Source organism: Aquarana catesbeiana, linkage group LG08 (genome assembly GCF_042186555.1).
Source record: "Aquarana catesbeiana isolate 2022-GZ linkage group LG08, ASM4218655v1, whole genome shotgun sequence".
Taxonomy (NCBI): Eukaryota; Metazoa; Chordata; class Amphibia; order Anura; family Ranidae; genus Aquarana; species Aquarana catesbeiana.
The window spans coordinates 88,534,477-88,560,969 of record NC_133331.1 but is presented as its reverse complement, the minus strand read 5'-3'; the positions used below and the strand labels follow the sequence as shown (position 1 = coordinate 88,560,969).

The window sequence follows — 26,493 nt, the reverse complement described above, 5'->3', positions numbered from 1 at the left end:
GTCCATGGGGATATATGGACCATCCGATCAGGTCTGCTTGAAAAACTGGAAGGCCAACCTGATTGGATCACCCGTATGAAAGGGGACTTAACATGCATGTGTGTGTTTATGCTGATGTACAAAAGCACTGGCATATGCTCAAGTATGGCTGCATACAATCGTTCACTTCTATGCACCAACTTCCACTCTCCAGACAGGGAAAATATGCCAGAATTCCATACTAGCGCCTCAAAATGTGCTTACAGCATCAAAAATAAGAAAAAAGCAAAGTGACCCCCCCTCCCCCTCATTCCTAACCTTAATCTAACCCTGGCACAACCCTTCCCTCACCCAAGTCCTAAAACCTTATCTCCTTATTCAACCTTTAACTTTTCCACCTGGATCATTACAGTAACACTTAGAGTGATGTAACTCCCATACATATACATGGTAATCAATCTTGGCTCCCAAAGCATGCCGAGAATGTACACTGATCTGTGCATGTGCCGCTCAGTGTAGTGCAGTTTCCTCAGAGCATAGTGAATTGGTGCAGCTTCACTTTGCAAGGAATACCCGATCAGGTGCAAGGAAAATAATATTAAAAAAAAAAACAACAGTATTTTTGCGTGTACATTATTGTACGATGGAAATCAACACAGCTTCACCACATTTATTAAGCTCTAGGGCGAATGAGTGCAACTGAACTTGCAGAGTGCACATTCTGTTTGTTTTTAGTAAATCAACCCCATAGCCTCTCTTCTGCCATAAAAGCTTACCTGTTGGCAACTTTTAAAAAATAGACATTAGTTCAATTTTAAGATTAATAACGCTTTATTGAATAAACCCCTTAATGTAAATATCTGTTTTATAGCTGTAGAAATAGACTTTTTGATATATCCATTCCTGAATACTGGAACACAGTAGTACAACTTAATATTGGAACACAGTAGCAATAGAAAGCATGCAGACAATGCAGCATGCTCTACTTTTTTTTTAACTGCTCTGAACTGCACTGCAATGATGTGAACTATGCCCAATGGATTACCTTGATTTTGGGCTGTCTATGCAGTTGATGTGTAGTTCAAAATGCATCTAACTGCATCCGGTGTGAAAGGGCCTTACTTAGAAAGTTATTCACTAAGTGTGAAGACAGCACATCCAATAGAATTCTAACTATCCACATTAAAAAAAAAATAATACCAAGCAAATGCGCCCTCTGCTGTAAGCTTGCAGAAATGCCACTTTGTCTATATGTTCTGTCTAATATTTTGGAACAGTTTACAACAGTGTTGCTTATGTTATAAGTGCTTATGCCATTGTTAGTCTTAATTAAACAAGAACTGAACCAGGAACTCACACATGCCAGCATTATTCCAATGAAAAGTTGCAATTAAAAAAAAAAAAAAAGCAATGTTTCAACACCTTGTTGGATTAAGAAAAGAATACTGAAAGGTATATGCCATTTCCACAAATTGCCCTACAATCGTAAATTTATATAGAAGCATCTTGCATTCAATTGTGCAATGAAACATCCATGGTAACTTTGTCATGTGGCGACCTCTAGTGGTTCATTTTCATAGGTTACCTCACTGTCCTTTTTTTTTCTTTATAAAATGTAAAAATGTTAATGGACCTCTATGTTTAAAATGAAAAATCATATATTAATTTCCACATTGTATTTTAATTATTTGTAGCCTACTCCTATTAATCTGAATGTTCTTGAAGTTCTTAAACTTACTTTGTGAACTTCCCCACATATTTACTTCCTTGAATTCTGTGACATCTATTCACTATATCCTGTGAGTAGGCACTGCTGTGTCACATATTCCACAGAGCCTGCCATCTGAATTACAGACAAGAAGAGTTTCAGAAGGTAGAGGCAGTACAGGAATCACTGCTTGGAGGTAGCAAGGTACCAAGGGGTATGTAATAAAGGGAGAAAACAGGTCGCCAGGTCAGTGTGAATAAGAACAACAGCACTTAATTCCAATATCCACTTACATCTAAAAAGCTTGCAGACTGCATGTAGAGGTGCTGTGGTATCATGCGTGGTAATCCAAGACGGTAGACAAGGCCCTCCAGTGACAGTCTACCCTGTCTACCATCTTGGATTACCACGCATGATACCATAGCACCTCTACATGCAGTCTGCAAGCTTTTTAGATGTAAGTGGATATTGGAATTAAGTGCTGTTGTTTTTATTCACATTGACCTTGCACCCTGTTTTCTCCTTTTATTTCTTATCTCGAAGGGAATCCCATAACTCAACAAGGAGCTGCCGTGTTGTGTGATTTCTGTCCAGTCAAAACCTGCTGTTTTTTCCCATTGGCCTTGTTATCCTGTGGTTTTGCTCATTGATGGACTACATGGACTTGATTCACCATAATAATTGTATTTTCTGTCTGCATTCAGTCTGCATAGTTTTATCTTTATTTTTATTTCCATCTTATTACATATAGATTTCATGCGATGTCAGTGAGCGCTGACTCCCTTACTTTCAGTTGGTGAATTGTTTACCATGGGATATGTAGGTCTTAGACATTAAAATCAGAAGAGAAGCTGGGAAGCATGCAGGAAATCCAGGTAATTGTGGAAAAAGATGGCCAGCAGACAGGCAGCACTCACAACGTGAAAGTGGATTTTTCAAGTAAGATTATATCGGATTGTCAAGGAGATTATTCAAGATTGTCAAATATAAATATAACTATTTTTTGTATTAATATTGCATAGCTGATGGCATAAAATGCTGTGTATGTGTATGCTGTGACCACAGATCTCCTTTATTAATCAATTGTAAATCTATTTTTGGAAGCTTATGCTGTTCAAGCAAATATTTTTTTTTGCAGCAGCAGGTACCTGCAAATAATTTTGCAGTCTGTCTGGAAATATGTCTACAATATTACAATAAGGAAAGAGTGTACACACTTACGTCTTTGCCTACTGCAGTCCTGTTTAATCATATTCAAAGTTAATTTGTGTAATTCTTTATCATGATCTGTTACCTGAAAATAATACAAAAGACAGTCAGAGCTCAGCTACAAGGAAAAATGCCATGTATGCATCACCAAAACTGTTTTTAACCTTTATACAGAGAAATAAAGAATTTGAACGCCTGTCAAGTTTCTTGTGCTGTGTCCCTGCTGGGTTGACTCATCTTCTCTATTTGTCCCCTATGACTATTGCATCTGGGACAGAAACCGAGTAAATTCAATATCCCAGAGTAAATGGTGGTTGGGTCCCATTCTATATTTGTATTATTCTATGGGTATCATCCCTTGATTTAACCACAAAGGAGAAAAAACACCTCACAACTATTTAGTGGGGGTAGATTTAGGGGCCTGTAAATGCGTCAGAGATCCCATACATGAATACAATCTCACAGTCTTTATTGTGCAATTAAAACACCAAACAAACAGAGATAAAAAAATATTGACCCTATATGGATTATATACAAGGTGGACATAGGACCATACAGTATATGTAATAATTTCCTGTGTGGCATATAGGATCAACGCATTTTGCATTTCGCTTCCTCTGGATCCACATCTGTTACACAGCAGATGATCCATTCTAGAAAGAGTAAGTACAATATACTATGAAGAATACAAAATTATACAACTGGGTTGCAAAAGACAAACTGTACATGATATGTATGTCTAATGTAATACTGTTGTATAATTTGGTAATATATTTTGTGCAAAAGTTACATGCATGTATTATATTTTTGGCTATATTATATATTTTCCATAGTATGTTATACTTACTCTTTCTAGAATGAATCATCTGCTGTGTACAGGCGTTCCCCTAGTTACAAACATCCGACTTACAAACGACTCCTACTTACAGAGGGAGACAACAGGAAGTGAGAGGAAATCTACCCCTAGGAAGGGAAATTCACTCCTGTAAGAGTTACTATGGAAAAAAGGTATCTCCACTGAAGCTTTATCACCAATCCTTGTTTCCACAACAATCCAAAATTTTCAAAATCCAATTGTCATTAGGACAGAAAGTGAGGTGAAATCTTCTGAACAGGGCAAAGACAGCAAAACAAACATTACAGGGGTGATAACCCTTCTTTATGCTATCCATAAAGCTTAAAAATGTTTTTTTTGGCTGGAGCTACACTTAAAAAATGTACCTGTTCCGACTTACAAACAGATTCAACTTAACAAACCTACAGACCCTATCTTGTTTGTATGTACGCCTGTATGTAACGGACATGGATCCTGATGAAGCTAGTAATTTTGTGAAATGTGTTGACCTTTTTTACCACACAGGAAATGATTAAATATGCTCTATGGTCCTATGTCCACTTTTGTAAATGATTCATATAGGGTTAATATCTTTATCTCCTTTTGTTTGGAGCTTTAATTGTACAATAAAGACTGAGATTTTATTCATGTATGTGATCCCTATGTGACACATTTAAAGTACCATATATCTACCCCCTCTAAATAGTTGCAAGGTGTTTTTTTCTCCTTTTTGTAGAGAAAATCCAATATTTTACAGTTGATATCAAGCTGGGAGTAAATCTTTCAATGGGAACACTTGTCCCAGTGACAACCTGTCTAAAAGGGGAATTTCCTCACTATGTAGAGATTTCCTCTTACTGTTGCATGTCCAGGATAGGAAGTTAAGTGAAATCCCCCCCAATGGGACAAAAGTGGCAAGAAAATAAATTGATAGGGGTTTTAATACTTCCCGACTCTATTCAAAACAATGTTTGAGCTACACATAAACTTTAGACGTCATGCACACTGGATGCTTTATGTATAGGGAAATTACAAAGATATAAAAAAAAAGTGCAATAATGAATATATAGCTGCTAAACTCCTATAGTGTCACCAGCACCAATATTATAAAAAAAACAGTAAGATGGAGCAGCGCTATACACATACACCAATGTGACTCAAATAATAAAGTGCAACCTATGCAATATCACTTTAAATTACATTCCTAAGGTGTATATAGAATGATCAATAAAGGTGCAATGCAAGTACGTATATCAAACATGAACAAGTGCAGTTTCTTAATGTGAAAAAATAGATAATAAATTAAAAATTGCATTTAAAACCAATAATCCAATCAATCCAGTGCAAAAAGTGTATAAGAATAAAATTGACAATTTGAAAATTGAAGGTGAGAGGCTGGAGCACACTATATGTGGATTGTGAAAGTGGTCTACAAATTTGATCACATTACCCTGAATATTCTTTGCACTTGGACACTTTTTGCATCCTTTTTTTTTTGTACACTTTGCACATTTGGAGAGACTATTTTTAATTTTATTCTAATACACTTTTTGCACTGGATTGATTGGATTATTGATTTTTTAAATGCAATTTTTTTATTTTCATTTCTTTTTTTCACATTACGAAACTGCACTTGTTCATGTTTGATATAAGTATTTGCATTGCACCTTTTTGTGATCATTCTATGTGCAACTTAGGAACATCATTCAAAGTGATATTGCATAGATTGTACTTTATTATTTGAGTCACATTAGTGTATGTGTATAGCGCTACTCCATCTTACTGTATTTTATTTATAACACTGGATGCTTAGTCCCAATGCATGAGATCCTGGCGTTTTGGTGCAGGTAGAAGGCATAGGCGCACCATCCAGCCCGCTGCCAGCAGCCTGAAAACCTCTGACAGCTTCTTCAACTGGACAGCACACTTTGGTACTAATATTTACAGCAGTACATGACCAGGGATGAATGCTCAGAATGCAAGCAGTCTGCATTCCAGGCATTTGTCTCTGGGTGCATACTGCCCTAAATGTTAGTACCATTTTGTGCACCCTACAGTCCCGCTGCCTGAAAAACTCTATGAGAGGATGACAGCTGCTTCAACTGGATGGTGCGCTGAGTGGTACTAACACTTACAGCAGCACATGCCCAGGGATGAATGTTTAAAATGCAAGCAGTCTGTGTTCCAGGCATTCGTCCCTGGGCGCAACACTGCCCCAAATGTAAGTACCATTTTGTGCACCATGCAGGCGCAGCAGCTGTCGGTCTCCCATAGAGTTTTACAGAATGCTGGCATCAGGGCTGAATGGGGCACCTGTGCCTTCCGCCTGCCCCAAAGTGCCAGGATCTCGTGAATCAGGCCTAAACGTCCAGTGTGCATGAGGCCTAACGCCATTACAAATTTGATATGAAGCCAAGGCCTTATCGTCACAGCAGTACATATATCAGTACATTTGTAAAGATACTGAATATCACACAGACACTACTGAACAAACATGTATACATGCATTTTATCGGGCTGGGCAGATTTTGAAAAAGAGAACCCCAAGTACAATATAGTAATTGAATGGTTACATTTAAAAAAAACAATCAACATATTTAATAAAGACTGGCAGGAAGCCTAATCTTTAGATGAAAATAAACCCAAACAAGAAAGAAGTCTGTGCAAAATATGAGAAGTATTTGTGATAAACATCTACAGATACAAAACATTGCATTGTCTATGCTGTGCTCTGGAAAGAAAGCGAGTCTTCCTGTAATCCACATCCTCAAAATTCTTTTTCCTCATTTGCTGAAGCTTATGAATACTTTATATATACTTTAAAGTATATGAATAAACAAGATGTAATGCTGGACTATTGTGTTTAAGTATAAAATAAGTTCATTATAGATAGGCAGATATGGCTACATGAATAATGTGACACCATGATCCTTGCCTGATGGCAACAGTTGCATAGTTGTGGTCTATTATCAAATTCAATAAAACGATAGACACCCCTAACAATAAATGTAATAACGTGGCACCTGCTAGTTAGTAAAAGAAATGTCCCAATAATATTACACAGTATTTAGAAATCCAAAAAAGGTGAACAACCCTCACCGTAACCACTTCAATACCGGGCACTTTTACCCCCTTCCTGCCCAGGACAATTTTTAGCTTTCAGCATTGTCACACTTTGAATGACTATTGCGCAGTCATGCAACGCTGTACTCATATGTAATTTTTATAATTATTTTCACACAAAGAGCTTTCTTTTGGTGGTATTTAATAACTGCTGGGTTCTTTTTTGATAAAGGAAAAAAGCCTGAAAATAGTGAAAATTTGTTTTTTCTTAATTTCTGTTACAACATTTTGCAAACAAATAACCTTTCTTCATAAATTTAGGCCAACATGTATTGGACACGCTGGGAAATATGACTGGCGTAGATCTATCGTAGATCTATCTGAAAAGGAAATCAGGCGAATTGCTGAGGTGTGATTTGCAACAATAAGGTAGAGAGAGAGCTCTTTGCTTTCATGAGATGTTTCTTGTGTGACACCTTGGTAATGAGACACCTTTTTATAGGCCATCAGTTGAGACTGAACCAGCTGATATTATTTGCACTGACAAGGGGCACACTTCCTCCCAATGACATCAACGATGGGGCACAATTTCTTCCATTGACACCAACAATGGGGCACAATTCCTCCCACTGACACCAAAGATGGGGTATTGTTTATTTCTACTGATGTTGGGACCTTTTCTACTCCCAATGACCACAGTCCGACTGTGAAGGACAGTAAACTAGCCCTTTGTTTAGAAAGTTTGGTGACCCCTATTCTACAGTATAGCTTGCCTTGGCAGTAATTTTCATTGTGAAGTCTCCATCACACCTGGTAACTACAAACATGCATTTAATTCTTCTCAAATTTGTACTTTTGGAATTTTAATACACATTAAAATTATACTTATGGAATCTGCTTACATAATAAACATCTTTGCTTTGGCCTTTCTGGTAAACAATGCCTCTTTTTAGTAGTATATGTATGGCTTCTTTGAACAAGCTGCGAATTTCTCTGGAACTGGAACTAACGTTTGAGTCACTCTGTAAAACAAACGTAACATGTCACTGATAGAAAGACACTTAAAAGTTTGTAGTATAGCAATGCAGTCATGATGTGCAAAGTTCATGTAATCGACAGCAACCAATCACATTTCAGCTTTCTATTGTGTGCCATAAGAAGAACATGCTCTGGAAGGATCCTGACCATATTGTTGGGATCCACTCAGATTCCTGATCAGCACCTGGCTCAGCCTCTTTAGCGCACCACTGAGCGCTGGAGCCAGCTGCTCCCACCTACTCTCCCACCTACTCCCCTGCCTGGCGCTCCAGTGAGCGCTGAAAGGGCAAAGCAGAGAGCGGTGACTGACTATTCTCTGTTCCGAGTGGACTGCGTGAGCAGCAGTCACATGATTACTCAGTTCTCGGGCTTAGAGCCGGTGGGGGACAGCTGTAACATCAGACTGGTGCTGCAGCATTGAGATGATTATGTATGTTTGCTTTTTTTTTTTTTTTTTTCTTTTTAAAACAAACATTTTCTTTAAATGCCTTTATACAGGGTTTAAATCCATGGGCAGACAGAAAAATGTTTTAACCGTGCTCTCAATAATGTACAAATGTTTATTAAAATTTTTTTTATAACACATTCTTACAGTGAGTAAGTAGTTTCACAGCATATAAAAAGGCAGGGGACGCATTGATGCGATCCACCAGCATTCCAGGAAGGCGGAGGTGACGTGTCACGCTTGATTCACCTAACGTGTTTCGTCAGTGTGCGTCTGATGTCATCAGGGGTCACATGTGTGAAACTACTTAACGTATTTATCGGCGTAAAACACGCACTTTTTTCCCCTTAAAATCAGGGGAAAATCGCGGGTGCGTGTTATACACCGATCCCCGCTGTCTGTGAGGGGGAGAGGAGAGAGCGCCGCCGAATTACACATAGCCGAGTGTACTGTGTACTCGGCTAGGCTCCTCTCGGCTCCGCTCGCAGTCACGCCCAGTCCCGCCATTGGACCTGTGTTATGTCCATCATAGGAGCCGGGCCAAGGGGCGGGACTGGGCGGGATTGCGAGAGGAGCCGAGTACACAGGACATCCGGCTCTGTGTATCTCGGCAGCGCTAATTTTAAACGATCAGGCTGCAATGAGACTGGGCAAGCTGCAATGAGACTGGGCAAGGCTGCAGATGGACACTGATCATTCTGCAATGATGGACAAGGCTGCAGATGGATACTGATAAGGCTGCATTGATGGGCAGTTTTTTCCTTAAAATTCCCTACTAAACTTGGGGTGCGTGTTATACGCCGATAAATACGGTACTAACTGTAAGTGTGATTTTAAACCTTTTTTAATAAACATTTGTACATACTGCATAATGAAAGGCTTCTCCCTTACCTCCACATGGTCTGGCATAAGTATATAAAAGCGCAAGATCGCCGTCACTGACAGCCTGCCCTGGGCTACTCATCTTCAAGTGGAAACATCCGACTTTTATGCTGATTTTGACTGCCTGTAATGGGGGGGGGCAATATATTTCGGTGAGTGGGATGAACACCTGAATGTTGGTGGAAAGGAGACACATATGGTCACTGGTGAAGTGTTTATTCTGCGACGCTTGGATGCATCTGAGTGTTAAGATAATTGCACCTTATTAATTGGACTTCATGGGACTTTAAGCAATTTATTTCACTCTAATGCCCCGTACACGCGATTGGATTTTCCGACAACAAATGGAAGTAAGCTTGTTGGCTGAAAGTCCGACCGTGTGTATGCTCCATCGAACATTTGTTGTCAGACTTTCCGGACTTTTCTCCAACAAACGTTGGCCAGCAGGTACTCAAATTTTCCGCCAACAAAACTTTGTTGTCAGAATTTATGATCGTGTGTACACAAGTCCGACGCACAAAAGTTCACGCATGCTCGGAATCAAGCAGAAGGAGCCACACTGGCTATTAAACTTCCTTTTTCTCGGCTCGTCGTACGTCTTGTATGTCACCACATTCCCACGTTCGGAATTGTTGGCCAACATTTGTGTGACCGTGTGTATGCAAGACAAGTTGGAGCCCACATAGTTACATAGTTACATAGTTAGTAAGGTTGAATAAAGACACCAGTCCATCCAGTTCAACCCGAGTGAGCGCCCACAATTGTCCCCATCCCCGCACATTGCGTCCCATCAAGAAGCCTATGCACTATTTTTTTTTTTTGAACATCCTTCAAACAAAAATCCACGACATGTAAGACATTTCACTTTCTAGGACATAGCACGCAATGTCCAATATGTTATCACTTTGAATATTTATCACGTTATTTTATTGCGAGCGCGGTTAAATCATTTTTCTGTCTGTTTATTGGTAAGCTATTTGCTTTATAACGTGCAGATCTCACAACTGTGATTTTTATATGTAAATTCCACGTTTGCGTAGGTGTTGGGTTATTTAACCTATTTTTTACATTTTAAAAAGTCACAAACTAGGCCCAAACTTAGGCGGATCTGAGCGGGCCATCCATTGACTTGTATTGGCAGGCGGATGTCAGCGGAGATGTGTCCACTGACACCTGCCTGCCATCCGACCTGACAAGATCCGCTGAAAACAGATGGATAGTGATACGTTCGCCATCCATCCAGCGGATCGGATGGGATCGGATGAAAATGGATATGCTGTCCGTTTTCATCCAATCTTCCCATAGAGAACATGTCCGCTGAGCATATCTGCCCCATGTGAAAGGGGCCTAAGTGAGTCATTGACTCAAAACAGGTACACAGAGAGGGAAGTCTGTACCCCTGACCTGCATGTTTGATGCAGATCAGTGACTAATTCAAGAAACAAGGATACTGCTAAACCTGAAGTTTAATCTGCTTATATTTTGCCTTTCCTAGTTCCTCTTTACCCCATTAATCAACATGCTAATGATATTTTTTAATAAAAACATTCCTTTTTCATTTTTTTTAATTTTAGACACAGTGATGTCATAATTGCATCTCTGTATTTATCTATGCAATGCAGGCATTTCATGGCTAGTGAAAGGGACTGGTGGGGTGCTGTACATGCTGCATTATTCCTCCTACTTATACCAATGATGAGGCAGCATTCCATTCCTTTTACTGACATCAACAGTGGGACATAATTCCTCCCACTCACACCAATGATGGGGCATAATTCCTCCCACTAATATAAATGATGGAACACTATTCCTTCCACTGATACCAAAGATGGGGCACTATTCCTCCCACTGGCACCAACGATGGGGCACTATTCCTCCCACTGACACCAATGATGGGGCACTATTCTTCCCACTGATGCCAAAGATGGGGCACTATTCCTCTCACTGACACCAACAATTTGGCACTATTCCTTCCACTGATACCAAAGATGGGGCACCACTCCTTACACTGACACCAATGATGGATCACTGTTCCTTCCACTGACACCAATGATGGGGCACTATTCTTTTCACTGACACCAATGATGGGGCACTATAATTTTCACTGACACCAATGATGGGGCACTATTCCTCCCACTGGCACTAATGATGAGACACTACACCTCCCAGTGACACCAACAATGGGGCACTATTCCTCCCACTGACACCAATGATGGGGCACTATTCTTTTCACTGACACCAATGCTGGGGCACTATTCCCCCCCACTGACATCAAAGATAGAGCACTATTCTTCAAACTGACATCAATGATGGGGAGCTTTTACTGCCATTATTCCTTCTCCTGCTGTCCATGTGCACTATGTAATTTTTTTTTCTTCCACTGACCTCTTTCACTCCCACTGGCCATAGTCCCCCCCCCCCCTCCAAGTCTGAATTAACTGGCCCTTTGTGTAGAAAGTCTGCAGACCCCTGAACTAGGGGTATATTTAATAAAAGTGCCTGGGCTATGATCAAGGCAACATACAATCCTGATCCAAGACACACAAGATTGATTTCATTTAAAGAAACGTCTGCTAATAGCTTTTATTGGTTGATAAAAAAGAATGACTTCCTCTTTGAGTGGAACAGAAGCCAGGAGAATGCATGAAATAACGTCTAGAATAGAACCCTACAACAGCAATAAGAGAGACCCGCAGAATCATGTACACACCTTTGTGATGTAATGTGGATTTGTAGCTTCTGAGAGTAAAGAGGGCACACTTTCCAGTTCTGGTAGGTAAAAGTTGTAAATCGTGTTCTCTTTCACAAAATTCATTATCTTTTCACTGAGCAGTGAGATAAGGCCGGACCTCTGTAACACGGCTTGATTCCTGTTGAAAATAAACAATGCTAATTGTTGCAACTATGTCTGCCCCTGTTTGTGTATGGGAGCCAAATCATCCCAGACATAACTTATGTGTTGTGATCCAGAATATTGTGTCCTGAATGTGAGGTCTACATTTATATAAAAGTTAGGCCACACTGCTGCGTCACAATTTTGATCAGACTTTCAGTGCGATTATGTAGTGCTACTTGGAAGCAACTTTGATAAGGTTAGTTTATGCTATGGGGCCAAAATTGCGCTGTTTGTCACGTTCTGTTTGTCACGTCCTCCTAGTGGGGAGATACACATTGCGACAAGCATCTTCATACCAGTAAACAAGGAAGCAGGCAGATAAGGAAAAGGAAATTCACAGCCACATACAGTAGATATGCTGCTTGTATGCGCAAAGATTTTTGTAAATACGGTTTACAATGAACTGTTCTGCATTTCAGCTTAGACTACAGCGTGTACATACGGTATACTGTAATTGGTATATTTTCTTGTCATTTTCCTGTTTTATATCGATAGTTATTTATTTAATATCCTAAATCGTTATAGCATCAGTATATTATGTAGCTCAAGCCACTCACATTAGTTGTGCCTTACAATAGGCTCATCAGCCGTGCCTGGTTTCCGGGGGCAGTCCCCCAAAATTAAGCAGCGTGTCCCTGTCTGTTTAGCGTCTCTGGAATCATCCCCACATTTAGGCTCCATTCACACCTGAGCGTATTGATTTACTGGTGTATGTCTGGGATTTTTTTAAAGTTTTTTTGTAGCTTTTTACAAGCTGCTTTAAAGCATTTCAGAAGGGTATTACGAGCGTTTTACAGCTTCGGGCCTTTTTGTTTTGCCAATAGAAAGCACTAGGGGGAGGAAAGGGACAGGAAAATAGGGGTGGAGAGCTGCTATTTGAGCAGAAAACGCTCGTAAAACGCTCAAGTCAGACATTTCTATTGAAGTCTATGGGGCTAAATATGCTTGTAATCTGCCAAAAAGAAGGTCATGTACTTTTTTGGCTTGCTGAGTGTTTTAGACCTACAAGCAGAAAATCGCTCAGGTGTGGAAGGGGCCCAGGGCTCCATTCACAACTGGGCGTTCTAAATCAGCGTGTTTCTGCCCGCGATTCAGAACTGCAGCAAAACATGCAATGCATTTGCAATTACATTATTTCTCAATGGCACCCCAAACGCAGTGTGATTTTGCTGATTTTTCCAGAACTTCGTTTGGGCGACAGGCGTCCCGCAATTTTGCCGTGATTTGTCGTGCGAAAATCGCGGCAAAATCACGCCGCGCTTGGGGTGCCATTAAGAAATAATGGCATCGCAAATGCGCTGCACATTTTATCGCGATTCTGCCCGCGATTCAGAACGCCCAGGTGTGAATGGAGCCTAAGACTTTGTGTCTCTGATTTAAGAGCAGCCTTACATTGTGCTCCTGCCAGCTCATAACTCTGCCCGAGCTGCTTTCCATGAAGCCTGAGGTAGCCAATAACCACCAATATTATAGGGGGTGTTTACAGCTTGCCACAAACCACTGATCACCATTCTTGCGGGTGAGTGGGTTAATTAGAGATTGCCATTGACCCCCAATGTTATGTGGGGGCTTTGAAAATTGAGACGTGATTTCATGATTATGGCTACACCAGTGGGAGTGATTTTTTGGGTGTTGTTAAAATAGGTCTGGCCTGTAGGGAGTCTCTATATTTCATTTGGAAGATCTGGCCACCTTACCTTACAATCTAATATCCTTGTCCAATGTACACTAGCACATGTGTTACATGTAATACAGCCACTTTGGCAGCAGTATGTTTCTAAATTGTTGGAAGAAAGTAGAGCACTTGAAGGGAACCAATGCAAACATGTAGAAAATATAAACTAAATGCAATCATTGGGAACTGAAGCCAGGATCTCAGTGCTGTTGGGTTATGAAGCCGTTATGCGCAAAAGCACAAACATTTTGTGTGTTTATGTTATCAGTAATTGATTCTAATCAGAGTAACAAAAAAAAAGCTAAGATATGCTAGAAATATGCATGCCTTCTTCTATAAATAATAAGTTGCGTGCTAAGACAAATAATGATATAACCAATTGATGTCAAGCTGAGTGTTAAAATAAAGTTGCATTAAATGTGTCTTAATATACAGACAAGATGCAAAGACAATGTTTCCTTCTATCCTGTCACAAAAAAAGCAAGCATTATATTTCTCTTAAACTTTCCTGGTTTATCTACAGACCTAAGTAGTGATAGTGGATTTTATCTCCACCTAGTGGCTAGTTAGATTAAAACCAAGAGCTGGATCGAGTCCATCCACTACACATCTTCAAAATGAAATCCAAGTCTATTATTCACCAGAATTATGAATGATAATATTGACATTTATTTGGAGAGGGCAAATCAATAATTATAAATAATTCCTGCACATTCAAATGAGAATTTTAGCCTTAGGCTTGGTTTACACTTGCTTCAAAATGTGTCATTGCACAGGCTATATTAGTGTGTGAACAGCTTCAGCTGTCAGCAGTGGCAGTCGGATTTGTACTCTGTACAGATCAATGGCTGGCACCGCCGATCTTCACATGTAACCACTCTTCTGATCAGTTACATGTGAATAGACCCCCCAGTCATCCGTGAATGCAGCCAGTGTGCATCAAGGGTTGTAGTTTTTGCAGAGCATTGGCATGTGTGCAGCTAAACAGACAGTTTGTATACTGCCATAGCACAGAGTATTGCTGCATCCAGAGGCGGCATTTACTGTAGCTGCTTTGAAATGAAAAATGAAAAAAAAAAAAATAACCGCGGCTAAACTGTTGTGTGAATGTAGCCTTAAAGGACTGCTGGGAAAGTTTATAACTTCCTTGTACATGTGGGGTGAATCTAGCCAGGTCAATGTGCCTAGATTTGTCTGCTATCAATAAATATGCCCTGGACCTGGCCACCTTAAAGAGTCCCCATCACCTGACCTTTCATTTCAACAATCTTACCGTAAGATCATATGTGTATTTACCATATTTTATGCATATTATTTATCTGTAAAAGACTCCCTTGTGTAGATATCCAAAAGCCATAAAACTGCTGCTGGGTGCCACTATATTGGAGCTGAAGTCAGCAGCTCCAGCAGACTCAGAGCTGTCGCTCAAATGATACTCTAAAGCAGGGGTAACCGGTCGCAGCCCACAATGAGCGGAGCGGGCAGAAGGTAGGTTCGTGTCCATTCTGCATATGCAGAACAGACACAGCCCGTTCTACTCTATGGATTCTCCAATCCGATCTGCCCAGACAGAAGGGGATGGATCCCCTTCTGCTTTTTAATTGTGGATCGGATTGGAGATAGGCGGGTGTAAATGGACACAAGGCCGTTTACATCTGCCACTCTAGAGGAGGTGAATGGAGGGTCCAATTGGGTCCACCTGAAAAAAAGAGACAGGTGGACCCGATCAAACCAATCATGTGAAAGGGGCTGATGCACTGCAGTACCTGCACCTCAACTGACCTCAATCGTCACCTATTCCTCAGGATTCCTGCAGGCATCGCTGGCTGCTGATGTTCCCCAGGCGGATATGGCTGAAGGGCTGCTACTGGTTGTCCTCCAGGGCTGGTACTGCTGGCTGGTACTGCTGGATGGTATTGCTGGCTGATTCCCAACCCACTATCCCCGAGCATCACGGAAGGCTACAGTAGAGAGCAGAGCCGATGCTTCCTGTATCACGCCATCACAGGCAAAGTAAATTTGGTATCACTCAGGCTGTGACAGGAAGCATCGGCTCTGCTTTCTCTAGTTCCGGCTCCGTTCTTCATGCTGATGCTCGGGGGTGGTGGGTTGAGAACCTGCGATCTGGGCTCGCCGACCCGCCATCCCAGAGATGGTGGGCCACATCTGAGGGCAGCGGTTGGGCACCCCTGCTCTATAGTGTTCCCTTTTGCCTCCTCCTTTCTGGCAGCTGTGTAAAAGGTTATGTAGAGAGGTGAAGGGAGGGATAGAGGAGCTGGGCCAGCACATATAGTAATTAGACACTCCCCGAAGTAGAGAGGGTTATGACATGGTAGTAGTGAGAGGGCTGTGCTAGGGAACTGACTGGTCAAATTTCCCGGCAGGTTCAGAGCCACATTGCAAGCTAATAAAACATAATTTATACAAAAGGAAAATGCAAGTAATGCCGTGTACACACACGGGCGCACTTTTCGGCATCAAAGGTCCGACGGTCTTTCCGATGGACTTTCGAACGAACGGACTTTGCTACACACGATCACACCAAAGTCCGACGGATTTGTACGTGATGAAGTACACCGGACTAAAATAAGGAAGTTGATATCCAGTAGCCAATAGCTGCCTTAGCGTCGGTTTTCGTCCGTTGGACTAGCATACAGATGAACTGATTTTTCGACCGGACTCGAATCCGTCGGAAAGATTTGAAACATGTTTCAAATCTAAAGTCTGTCTGATTTTCGACCGAAAGGGTCAGTCGGAAGTCCGATGAAGCCCACACACGGTCGGATTGTACGACGGACGAGTTCAGTCGAAAAGTCCGCCCGTGTGTACACGGCATAAGCCTTTTAAATACTATATTTTTCTGTGCTTTTACCTGTAATTTTTTTTTTTGTTAAAGCTGGCAACAGAGTCTGAGGCTTGAATGGTTCAGCGCTGTATGTCTCATTCCTTCAAGCAGACAGTATATAGAAAATTAACTACCTGACCTTTCAGCTTAGCTCATTTTCGAAATGTCAGTTCCGTGGAGGGGCGGGGGGGTGTTCATGCTACTCCAATATCCTCTGAGGCACTGACCTGGAAGTGTATACAGATAAGATATCCTGACTTCATGAGCATGCATGTCACAAGTCACTAACTCAATGTGCTAAAGCCAACCACATCCAGGAAATGCAGATTCTTAGGGGAAGTCAGAAATGACAGCTTTCAGATTTCTTTCAGCTCCGGCTCCCCTGAAAGATTGGGAATGTGAATTGCAACAATCAGGAGCACCATTGCATTTACTGCAGTTGAGTTTGAATAAACAGGCCCCCCATCCTTGTATACAGCCATCCCTGAGGACTCATGCTAAATGGACCTTATCAGCTCTACTACACTTTATGAGGCCATACAGATAAAAGACAAGGAAATAATATGTTTGTCCTTTCTATTTTTTCTGCTCCCTTTTTAATTTTTTGTTTCCCTTTCCTCCTAACAAGCAGTCTAAAGTTAGAATTGAAAGTTTACATTTTAAGAAAAATGACAAAAATTACCGTAAATAAGTATTTATATCAGTGGAAATGTGGGTTGAAGCACTAAAGTATCCAAAACCTGAAAGCTGAAGTTTATTTCCGTTTATCAACATACTTAACCGTATTTCTAAATAAAACCCTCTTGCTTTTGTTACATACCTTATTTGTAAGTGAAATTATTGCCGAGTATCTGTGCTTCTGAATGCAATGCAGGCAGATCATGGCTAGTGGGAGGGGCCAGCAGGGGGCAGTACACAGCTTCCTGAAAACATCACAGCACTCTGCCTAAGTACTCTTCTCAAGAGCCCTCAGTCCTCATGCATGCAGTGGGCTGGATCTTGGGAGGAGTTATGCAAATATAAAAATTCCTAAATGGATGGGTGTCATTCTGGGAAAGTTGGCGTTCCTAGGCAGACTGCATTTACATACAGATTGTCCTAGGGTACCACCTCTATGATCAAAGGAACAGAAATTCAGTTAACGAAAAGGACGGTGCAGGGGCAGGAAAGCTGGGGAGGAATTCTAGATTTTGCTGGATGTCCTTTATTCAGGAAATAAGGCAGGCTCTGACTTGTTGTAGCTTGACGCACACTGTAAGATGCTCACAACGTGCACTAAAACCAGTCTCACTACAGGAAAGGAGCCTGTACAACTGTGTAATACTGAAGGTGTATTGGAGCTCAGTTATAAAGTGGACCCACTAATAAATATCACAATTAAATCAGTATACATGTTAAAGCGGAGTTCCACCCAAAAATGGAACTTCCGCTTTTCGGAATCCTCCCCCCCTCTGGTGTCACATTTGGCACCTTTCAGGGGGGAGGAGGGAGCAGATACCTGTCTAATACAGGTATTTTGCCCCCACTTCCGGGCATAGATAGCCGAGCCACCCACGGGTATCTACGCCACTTCTGGCGCCTTCTCCGCCACCCCCCTGCTGTCTTCTGGGAGACACACAGGTCCCAGAAGACAGCAGGGACCAGTGGGGTCACGCATGCACAGTAGGGAACCAGGAAGTGAAGCCGCAAGGCTTCACTTCCTGATTCCCTTATCGAAGATGGTGAGAGACACCCGAGAGACAGATCGGTTTCAGGTGCTGACATCGCGGGCACCCTGGACAGGTAAGTGTCCTTATTTTAAAAGTCAGCAGCTGCAGTATTTGTAGCTGCTGACTTAAAAAAAAAAAATAGGCGGAACTCCGCTTTAATACAAGATAATATATTTTGGGGTAAAAAAAGGACCTCTTACTTGGCTTGAAAAAATAATGCTTCTCTGTGCTTCTTATAATTACTCATGACCTTAGGATAGGTCACATGGTCTCTGGTCACCCGTTGCATTGTGGGTATCTGACATCATTACAGACTGTAGGGAGTCTATTGTCTTCATTCAGAAAGTCCTTATCAAATTAAATGGATCAGCAGCAAGTACAGCCTGCTTATTTATTGGTTAATATGGCACTCCACATGTTAGTATATAATTACAAAGTGTGCTTAAATTCCAGAAAAAAACATTTATAAAAAGAAAGACATTTTGCTTATGTTTTTCACAAATGTATCAAAGGCAATAAATGGGTATAAGTGGCACATACTACAAGAGAGTGGCACCAGCTTTCATTCCAATATTCACTTTGTGCCTTTAGAGGTCCTTCCAGCTAAATCATAATAGTCGCCAGTATCTTTGTCTTTTAAATGATCCTGAATCTGAGCTTGCAACAAAGCAGGTTATGGTTGGCCATACATTGTCTGAACTGGCCGAAATTTGCTTAGTGGGTAGCGCTGTCATACAGCTTTTGACTCAAAATTAGAAAGAGCCTGGTGAAAAATTGATGGGTGAAAAGTGGCTGTGTCCAATCAGATGGCCAGCTCTCCGAAAACAACAGCTTTAGTGGGAGATTCGTCCATCCATTCTGTATAGCATGGATGGAGGAATCTGATTTTTTTTTTTTCTCAATGTATGGCCAACTTAGGTGTTCTTTGTGCCCTGTGTATGGGCAATGATTGGAAGCAATCAACAGAAGCGTTTAGTACCTCTCAGAAATCATACTTTCTGCTTGGCCATAAAAAAACACAGGTACAAGCGACCCTAAAAGCATCAAATGCAATAACTGAGTAACAAAGGAAATAAGGGGAATAAACATGACGTACTAATGACAGTAATCAAAAAGAAAATGATTTAAAAAATGTATATTCTATATTATATATATATATATATATATATATATATATATATATATATATATATATATATATATATATATATATATATATATATATATATATATATATACACACACACGCCTGTTTTGAAATGAAATATTGTACAATTGGTATTGGCTGGTATGCTTCCTGGATGCTTTCTGAAATCTTCATTTTTTTATAATATAGATAGAAAGTATATATGACTTACAGTTGCTCCTGGGATTGATTTGTCATGTCGTCAGGAAGAATAAAAGGTTTGTCATAGGCATGTTTATAGAGGTAAGGCAGTTCAAGCATCCTCATAATCTGCATGTCAAGTGTGGGATCATCCACTTTATCTAAGGCAAAAAATTAGTTGATGAAAAAAAAAAGTTATTCTAGTATGTAAATAAATAAAAAAACATTTTGTGAGTTAGAACACATTGCTGGTATCATCCTTAGGCTGGCTACACATTATACAATTTTTTGTTCCATTTCCTTTAGATTTACCTTCAACTATGTAGTGCAAGGGCCTGCTTAAATGTATACAAATTAAAAGGGTTTAGGTTTGACAACATATTATATGTTTTTTTAGTAAATCTAAAGGAAAATTGTACAAGAAAATTGTATAATCTGTAGCCAGCTTTAAACGCAAAAAAAGCCCCTCCCCCATTCCAGGAAACAAGCTCACAAACGCTGAGCTCAAAGCTAGGGTTGCCACCTCATCCCTTTAAACCCGAACACATATGAATTACACAGGTTCTGAGGCTTATTTAATGCAGCTAAGGCAAAAAGTGAGTTTAATTACCACCTTAATCAGCCACAGAGCCTGTGGAATTCATATGTGTTCGGGTTTAAATGGATGAGGTGGCTACCATACTCAGAGCTCCTGCATCAGGGGAGAGACAGAATATGAGAGGGAGTTTGAATTGGAGAAGGAGCTCACTCCTGTGATGGTGGAAGTGAAGTAGGAGCTAGGAGTCTCTTAGCAACATCCTAGCGACAAGGCAGGACAGGATGATGCAATCTCTGGGAGTTTTTTTGCCAGACTTCGGTAGATACGTAAAAGGTCTACACCTATAGCAAAGGGCATTATTGAACTTTGGTCAAAGCTGCACAATTTGTTTTTATCTACAGACACCCCTTATCTGCATAGGCAGTTTTTTGGAAATGGTGAGCAATGCCCCTAACCACTTAAGGGCCAGGCCTATTTTTCAGACTCGGTGTTTACAAGTTAAAATCTTTTTTTTCTTTTGCTAGAAAATTACTTATAACCCCTAAACATTATATATATTTTTTTCTAACACCCTAGAGAATAAAATGGTGGTCATTGCAATACTCTGTCACACCGTATTTGTGCAGCGGTCTTACAAGCGCACTTTTTCTTAGAAAAAAAAAAAAAAAATTTTGGAATTAAAAAATAAGAAAACAGTAAAGTTAGCCCAATTTGGGAGCCATCCCTGAAAGACATCCTCCTGGCAATTAACGCCTGTAAACAATCTTTGGGTGAAATGTCAGGACAGATGCAAGACATTAAAGACGAAATTGCCCTAGTACGCCATGATTTAAAGAAAACAGCGGAGAGAGTAACAGAAATAGAAGGGAGAATAAGTCTTATAGAAGATGAGCTATACCCCATGAAACAAAGAACCAAGACCCAGGAAGAACAGTTAAACAGGCTCATGGAAAAAATGGACGAGATGGAAAATAGATTGCGAAGAGACAATGTGAGGGTAGTGGGCCTGCCAGAGAAGAGTGAAGGTGCAGATCCAATAGGCTTTCTTGAAAGGTGGCTGACTGAAACCTACGGAAGAGAGTCATTCTCGCAGCAGTTCTCTATTGAAAGAGCGCATAGAGTTCCGTTTAGGCCCCCTCAACAAGGAAATCCCCCAAGAGCACTACTGCTGAAATTTTTAAATCATAGGGATAAAATAATCCTCTTACGCAGGGCCAGAGAAAAAGGGAATATATTCTACAATGGTGCGAGAATCTCAATATATCCTGATTTCTCCCCGGGACTGCAAAAGCGTAGAGCGGAATTTTCAAAAATTAAACGTAACCTCCAAGGGTATGATGTAACATATGCACTTCTTTATCCTGCCAGGCTACGTGTGAATGCACTTGGAGGAAGTCAGATTTTTGACTCCCCCGAGAAGGCACTGACATGGTTGGAGGAAAAGAAGGACCAGTTACCGCTGAAATAAAAAGGGAGTAGAGCAGAAGGAGAATAGAATAGGGGAATAAATATACACGTGTAAATATAAGTTATATATAAAAGGGAGGAGAGAGGGAAGGGGAGTGAGGTGGAGAACACACTTGGTTGGGTTGAATTAGAAAATAAGTTTGAATGTGAATGGAGGAAGGGTGGAAAGGGTGGAGGGTAAGAGTAAGGAAGAGAGGGGAGCGTGTAGAGTTGGTTTTGAAATAAAGGAAGGGTATGGGACGGTCACTAAAAAAGCCCCTAAGGGTAACCTAGAATGGAGTGGGGGGGATGGGGGGAGGTTCTTTTTTTTTGGTGGGAAGGGAGGGGGGGTGGGTGGGGGGGGGGGAGAACACAAAACAAGGGAGGATATAATGTATAAGAATGCAAGGAAATGTTTTGTACACTATTTATTACACTTGCTCACAGGACGACACACCAGGCACAGTATAGCTAGGATGAAAATAGGCCAAAGAACTGAGATATGGGTTTAAAACATTTGGTTAAAGGTGGAGTTAGAGTAATTTTTAGTTATTTTATTAATAGTGACAGGAAGGGTTTGAGCACTAAAACACAAAGGGTAAATACGTCGCACAAACTAATGGGTTATAATGTTCCTTTTTTTGCTCTATATTGTACTTTTTTAGCAAGGCTGGTAAAATCTAAAATCCCCTTTCTAGTAAGGATTATACACAGTAAAAATCAGGTTAAGTGATGATGTTGAATATTGGATCATGGAACGTTAGGGGTCTGGGAACCCCCGTTAAAAGAGCAGCGATATTTGATAGCTTGGATACATATAAAGTAAGAATAGCCTGCTTGCAGGAGACGCACTTAACAAAAGATACTAAAGGACATATGAGGAATAGGAGGTATAAGTATCAATTTCACTCTGTGCATACCTCATATTCGAGAGGGGTCGCGGTACTAATTGACGGGGAGGTGGTATTCTCCTGCAGACAGTGCGTATTAGATGAAGAAGGGCGATATATTTTTATGCATTGTATAATAGAGGGTCAAGAATGGGTACTAGCCAATATATACATTCCCCCCCCCTTCAAAATGGAGATATTGTATGACCTCTTGAAATTCATAATGGATAAACCGGGACTGCCAGTTATAGTGGTTGGGGACTTGAATGTAGTTATGGATAAAAAAATAGACAGATTTCCTCCAGGGAAACAGAGCCAGGGAGCACAAGAAAATCGGATGTGTCAATATCTTCAAGAAGCAGGATTATCCGACATTTGGAGACTACGGAACCCAGGAACATTACAATATTCATGTTACTCGAGTTCCTACTCTACCTTATCAAGGATAGACATAGTACTGGGTAATGATCTAGCAGGGCAAGTTATACAAAATATAACGTATCAGCCTAGAGGGGTGTCAGATCACTCGTTAATGACTGTTGAAGTAAACCCCGGAAATAAAAAAGAAGGTAGAGTATGGAAACTGAACCCGGCCTGGCTAGAGATTATGGGGGAGTCAGAAGGGATGGCATCTGAGCTGGACGAATTTATAAGGTTCAACTCGGATAATGTTACAAAGGGGGTGATGTGGGATACGTTAAAGGCTTACCTGAGGGGTTTATTGATTCAGAAAGTGTCTAAAATTAAAAAAGCTTCACGGGATTGGGAGAATAAGACTAGGAGAGAGCTAATGGAGGCAGAGAAGGAGTATGTGAAAGAACCCTTACCTGAGAAACAAAAAGTGTGGGAGGAAAAACAACAAAGCTATAGAGACGTAATACTCAGGAAAGTAGAAAATAAAAGATTGTTCCAGAGACAAATTGGATATGGGGAAGGAGAAAAAGTAGGGAAGATGCTAGCCAGTATTGTTAAAAACAGTTCCCCCCCCTCCACGATCTCAGTAATTAAAACTAAGAGAGGTGAAATATCATCCCAGAGAGAGATAATTATAGACACTTTTAAAGAATACTATATGGATTTATATAAATCCCGAGGGATCAGGGAGGGAGAGGAAATGGACTCCTTTTTTAGCAAGATAAGTATACCAGTAATTGAGGAGGCAGACAAAGAGGAATTAGAGCGACCAATTACACTGGAAGAAATTAAAAGGGCAGTAGCAGAGATGACCAATAATAAATCCCCGGGTCCAGATGGGCTACCAATAGAAATATATAAAAGCTACGGGGAAACACTGCTACCGGAACTCCTTAAAGTATTTAATTGGGCAAAGGAGAGGGGGAAATTACCATCGTCAATGACCGAAGCCATTATTATTGTATTGCATAAGGAGGGGAAGGACCCACTGGAACCAGGATCTTACAGACCTATATCACTACTCTGCTCCGATGTTAAGATACTAGCAAAGGTCCTGGCAGGGAGGTTAAGAAAGATCATTCACAAAGTAGTTCACCAAGATCAAACAGGGTTTATTCCACATAGAGCAACTAGTATGAACATCAGGAGAGTTTTTCTGAACCTTCAGATACCCACAGATAATACGGGCTCGAGAGCAGTTATGCAGCTTGACGTGGTAAAAGCATTCGATAGTGTAGAATGGGAGTATATTTGGCGGGTACTAAGGGAGTTTGGGTTCGGTCCCTCCTTTATTAGCTGGGTAAAAGTACTTTATAAGGATCCCAAAGCAAAAGTAAGGATTAATGGTGACTATTCATCCGAGTTCCAACTAGAAAGAGGCTCAAGGCAAGGCTGCCCCCTGTCCCCTTTAATTTTTGCCCTGGCAATGGAACCATTAGCTATATCAATAAGGCAGAGTAGGATAATAAAAGGATTCCAGAGAGCAGAGGGGGAAGAACGAATCGCATTGTATGCGGATGACGTTCTCATATTTTTAGGCGACCTGGAGGGATCCCTTAGCCAGGTGTTGGAAATATTCTCAGGATTTGGAAGAGTCTCTGGCTTGTCCATAAGTCAGGAGAAATCGGTGCTGCTACCGATAGATCCTGTGGGAGAGAACGGCCCAGTAAGTAATATACAGATGGAAATAGTAGAGTCAACAAAATACTTAGGTATAAAGTTAACAAAAGATCCAGAGGAATATTTAGTTAATAACTTGACTCCCCTGCTGAGGAAATTTAAAAGCAAGATTGAAATTTGGAGAAGTTTACCCTTGTCTGTGGCAGGGAGATGCAACCTGATTAAAATGTTGTGGCTTCCCCAGCTACTGTACGTTATGCATAATTCCCCAATATGGATAAGTCGGAGATGGTTCAAAAAAATAGATACACTACTGAGGGATTTCATCTGGAAAGGGGGTCCCTCTAGGATAAGACTACAAACCCTACAACTGCCAGCACAAGAAGGGGGATTAGCGGTGCCTCATCCAAGGGGCTATTTTTTGGCGGCACAGATGCAGCATCTGGTGAGAAGCTCCGGTCCTAACGGCCACAATAGGAAAGAATTGATGATTATGGGAGCACCCCATGGGACAGTGACGGAAGTACTCGAGGCAAACTCCTTTTTGTATAAACCCCCAACGATAAAGTTGATGAAAAAAGTATGGAACACTATCAAGGCCATGAAGGGAATGGGAGGTCTGATGAAATGTACCCCACTGTGGAATAACAAGAACTTAGAGGAATTAAAAGAAATTGGGAAAATAAAATCATGGGAAATGAGAGGGATAAATAAATTATCCCAGTTGTACAATCAAAATACTCTAAAAACATTTGTATCACTCAAGGAGGAATTTGGTATTCCAAATCACTCATATTTTAGTTACCAACAAATCAAACATGCCTTGAGCAGTCAGTTTGGAGAACAAGGGCCAGTTTGGAACAGGTCTATTATATTTCAAAAATTAGATACGCAGGGTGGACATGGGGGGTCCATAGCCGAAATATACCCAGATATATGTAAAAGTATTATAGAAACTCCGGGAAAATTGAAATGTAGAACTAAATGGGAAAAAGATCTGGGACTAATATCAGATGAACAATGGAAAGAGATATTGATGGGAGGTCACCAGGTTTCAGTCGCACCAGCTCAGAAAGTTTCACAATTAATGCTACTACATAGGACATACTATACCCCTAAAAGGTTATTCAGGTTTGGAGGGAGGAAAGATGACAAATGCCCTAGATGTCAGGAATCGGGGGATCTAATTCACATGCTATGGAAATGCCCAAAGCTATTCCGCTATTGGAATGAAGTGGTGGAAATGTTAAATAAGATCCTCGTTTTAGAACTTAAAATAGAGCCAAAACTTTGCATCTTGGGGGTAGAGGGAAATATAAGTAGAGGAAATTTTAAAATTAAAATAGTAAGAAGATGCCTATTCCAAGCAAGGAAGTTGATAGCTTTAAGATGGCAGGCAAGATCCCCCCCCACGAAGGAAGATTGGGTTAAAACGGTAGTAGAAACAATGTGGAAGGAAAAAGTAGTGTACACGAAGAGAAAGAACCTGAAAGAATTTAAAAGATTATGGAATCCTTGGCTAGAAGAACTAGGATACCCAATGTGAGGGAAACATAAGAGAAGTAGCCTTGTGGTAGCTAAATTAAGTAAGAAATAGTGAGATATGCTTAGGGGGGGGGAGGGAAGGGAGGATAGGGCGGGAGGAGGGCGGGGAAAGTACAAAAGGAGAAAATAAGTAGAGTATACCTTCTCTGCGATAGTAATATGTGTCTATTAATGAATGTATAGTAGATATAAGCAAAACTGGTATGCTTGTTTTTTTTTTTAAATTTTTGTATAATGTGGAAAAAGAAAACAATAAAGATTATGGAAATGGAGAAAGTTAGCCCAATTTTATTTTTATATTGTGAAAGATAATGTTACGCCGAGTAAATTAATACCCAACATGTCACGCTTCAGAATTGTGCCTGCTCGTGGAATGGCGACAAACTTTTACCCTTAAAAATCTCCATAGGCGATGTTTAAAAATTTCTA

At 40.7% G+C, this 26,493-nt stretch overlaps 1 protein-coding gene across 3 annotated transcripts in view; it reads right to left on the bottom strand.

Annotated features, from left to right (window-relative positions):
- The window catches only part of STN1 (STN1 subunit of CST complex), an 89,598-nt gene that overhangs the window by 6,591 nt on the left and 56,514 nt on the right, over window positions 1-26,493 (bottom strand). For all 3 annotated transcript variants that reach the window (XM_073596102.1, XM_073596101.1, XM_073596103.1), the window contains exons 6-9: window positions 19,643-19,772; window positions 11,870-12,029; window positions 7,697-7,816; window positions 2,909-2,981 (exon numbers count right to left, since the gene is read on the bottom strand). In XM_073596102.1, the coding sequence (XP_073452203.1) occupies window positions 2,909-2,981; window positions 7,697-7,816; window positions 11,870-12,029; window positions 19,643-19,772 (483 nt within the window). The remainder of the gene's footprint in view (window positions 1-2,908; window positions 2,982-7,696; window positions 7,817-11,869; window positions 12,030-19,642; window positions 19,773-26,493) is intronic.